Below are 3,696 nucleotides of genomic sequence, written 5' to 3' on the forward strand. Positions count from 1 at the left end.
TGCCACTGGGGGGCAAGGTAAGATAAACAAAATACATCTACCAACCAACAAGATGGTTACAATTTCAGTAAACACAAATATGGCATGATTTAAGTATTCTTAAATAAATAAATAATAGAACAGAATTTTTAGTTATATCTTTCAGCAATCTAGAGTTATTATCAAATTCCTTACAATACAGCCTTTACAAATTAGGGGTTTAACACTTCATATTCAGGTGCTTTAACAGGTTTAACTTAATTTTTTACATCATACTTGGTGTATTATTTGCTCATTAGGGGTTTAACTTAACGGTTGGTGTTTTATGCTTTAGTGCTTAAACACATTTAATTCATTTTACTGTATTTTAATGATCTTTTCATGTATACTAACCAATCACGAACACATGTAACAATGTGTTCATAGATTAAACATATCGTGCTTTCCGTAGTCCACCTATCAACACGGTTAAGCCTAATTCTGTATTCATTAGTCCACCTGTTAATACAGTTCAGTCCAGTTTTATGTTCAGTAATCCACCTATCAACACTGTTAAACCCAACTTTATGTTCAGTGATCCACCTATCAGCACAGTTAAGCCTAACTTTATGTTCAGTACTCCACCTATCAGCACGGTTAAGCCTAACTTTATGTTCAGTACTCCACCTATCAGCACGGTTAAGCCTAACTTTATGTTCAGTACTCCACCTATCAGCACGGTTAAGCCTAACTCTGTATTCATTAGTCCACCTGTTAATACAGTTAACTCCAGTTTTATGTTCCGTAATCCACCTGTTAATACAGTTCAGTCCAGTTTTATGTTCAGTAATCCACCTATCAACACTGTTAAACCCAACTTTATGTTCAGTGATCCACCTATCAGCACGGTTAAGCCTAACTTTATGTTCAGTACTCCACCTATCAGCACGGTTAAGCCTAACTTTATTTTCAGTACAAACAAGCTACACAGAAAAAAAATCATCCTTAACAGAAAGTAGTTACTTTAAAATAACAGAAAATAGTTAAGATTAAAAGAACAGAATTAGATGAGTTTCAAACAGTAGATAACAGTTGATAAGTTTAAAAATAGTAGAATCTATAAAGTTGAAAAACAACAGATAATTATTAAAGTTCAAAATACAAAATAGCTAAGATTAAAAAAAATCAGAAAACAGCTAAGTTTAAAACAATAGGTTTTTGTTGTGTAGCTTTAAATCAATATAAAATAAGCAAGAATTCTAAAGATAAAATTGCTAAGTTTAAAACAACAAAAAGTAGTTTCTTAAAAACGATCTTTATCTGTATATATCTAATAATTAGCACACCAAAGTCAAGTAACAAAACCTAAACAAGAATTATAATTCCCCTTTCCGTTTAATCCGTAATCTGATCCATCAGCTTATCCTAAGACGTATTATCCATCCTAGTTTTGGCTAGCCTATTATAATTCGATATTCTACGTAAAGTCAAATGTGTATTTAATAATGTTTGAGAAATCCAGTAAGCACGAAAGTGATTCCATTTCTTTCTCTAGCGTACCTCTAGTGGTTTAAGTTGTATTTCGCTTTGAATAATATTATTGCCTATTTGCATACCACCGAAACCTCCGTTTTTAATGGCTTAGCACACCACAAACAATTTGCTTTGTTTGTTCCGTTACGATCGCCAGGCACGCAAGTTATTAATATCTGTTACTAGTGGTTGGGCTGGCACTGGTAGAATGTGTTGGTGTACAAGTAAAACAAACATGTTACTTAAACCTAAGTATATGATATATTATTGTGTGCCATAAATAATGAACTGCCGTCTACATTTAGAACTTTCATTATCATATTATACTTTACAAAACACCTAGCGGCCTGAATAGACAGTTTCATGATAAACTCTACAAGTTACACGACGCCTAGTGGCTAGAATACACAGTGTCATGATAAACTCCATAAGTTACACGACGCCTAGTGGCTAGAATAGACAGTTTCATGATAAACTCTACAAGTTACAACACACCTAGCGGCTAGAACAGACAGTGCCATAGTAATTTCGAGAATCTACAAGACATGTACAGGCTAGAATAAACAGTTTCGTGATCAACTCTATAAGTTACAAGACCCCTAGCGGCTAAAATAGACAGTTTCATGATAAACACTAAAAGCTAAAAGACATCTAGCGGCTAGAATAGACAGTTTTATGATAAACTCTGCAATTTACAAAACACCTAGCGGCCTGAATAGACAGTTTCATGATAAACTCTACAAGTTACAAGACCCCTAGCGGCTAAAATAGTCATAATGGTTTAAAATTCCATGGAACATCATACGTTTGTTTCCTTTTCTTAGGTTGTTTCATCGCTTGATTTTTTTTTAAAGTTCTAACAACAATAATCCTTGTTACTGCCCTCATATCTTTCTTATGTTAATTATTAACACAAAAAAATCGTAGCGTCATCTATTGACGAAGCTAGACTGTAATATAATTAAATCCTTACTGTAGTTTCAAAACTCGTACATTTACGTTAAAGTAAATATATGTCATTCTGTACTTACATAATTCTTTGTTTTACATATATATATATACCAAATATAGTAACACCACAATACTGAACGCTTTATTTATTTCTTACCGGTTTCGTGTAATTATACAGAGAATCTATGATAAAGTCCTACAGATGTCCCTTTTCAACTAGACATGAATTAAATATATAATTTTCTAAAACATACTCCCATATGTATATATGTGAATATACTTACAAGCCTGTAGTTTAAAACTATATCTGAATATACTTACAAGCCTGTAGTTTAAAACTATATCTGAATATACTTACAAGCCTGTAGTTTAAAACTATATCTGAATATACTTACAAGCCTGTAGTTTAAAACTATATCTGAATATATTTACAAGCCTGTAGTTTAAAACTATATCTGAATATACTTACAAGCCTGTAGTTTAAAACTACATGTAGATACTTACAAGCCTGTAGTTTAAAACTACATGTAGATACTTACAAGCCTGTAGTTTAAAACTACATGTAGATACTTACAGGCCTGTAGTTTAAACTATATGTAGATACTTACAGGCCTGTAGTTCAAAACTACATGTAGATACTTACAAGCCTGTAGTTTAAAACTACATGTAGATACTTACAAGCCTGTAGTTTAAAACTACATGTAGATACTTACAGGCCTGTAGTTTAAAACTACATGTAGATACTTACAAGCCTGTAGTTTAAAACTATATGTAGATACTTACAGGCCTGTAGTTTAAACTATATCTGAATATACTTACAGGCCTGTAGTTTAAAACTACATGTAGATACTTACAGGCCTGTAGTTTAAACTATATGTAGATACTTACAAGCCTGTAGTTTAAAACTATATGTAGATACTTACAGGCCTGTAGTTTAAAACTATATGTAGAATTTGTTTCAGTCTGTATTTTTCGCTCACGTTAGGGATAGGGAAAACATCAAGGTGCCCTTGTATTAAGGAATAGTACCACAGGAATTGGAAGTTTGCGTCATAACATGTAAGTACAGGGAATCTTGGATTGAGTACTTTAGGTACATTCCCCATCATAACCTATAATTACAATGAGTTCTGGATTAAGTACCTCAGATCCATTCCCCATCATAACCTGCAAGTACAGTAAGTCTTGGATGGAGTATCTCAGATCCATTCCCTATCATAACCTGTAAGAACAGTAAGTCTTGGATTAAGTACC

At 32.8% G+C, this 3,696-nt stretch overlaps 1 protein-coding gene across 1 annotated transcript; it reads left to right on the plus strand.

Moving 5' to 3' along the window:
- Positions 1-430: 430 nt before the first annotated feature.
- On the plus strand, positions 431-908 carry LOC106476941 (pollen-specific leucine-rich repeat extensin-like protein 1; the record flags this gene model as incomplete). The annotated part of the gene is made up of 1 exon (XM_013937554.1): positions 431-908. A coding segment is annotated over one exon (478 nt), but the record flags the coding sequence as incomplete, so codon positions are not given.
- Positions 909-3,696: the final 2,788 nt, after the last annotated feature.

This window comes from Limulus polyphemus, unplaced genomic scaffold (genome assembly GCF_000517525.1).
Source record: "Limulus polyphemus unplaced genomic scaffold, Limulus_polyphemus-2.1.2 Scaffold12190, whole genome shotgun sequence".
NCBI lineage: Eukaryota > Metazoa > Arthropoda > Merostomata > Xiphosura > Limulidae > Limulus > Limulus polyphemus.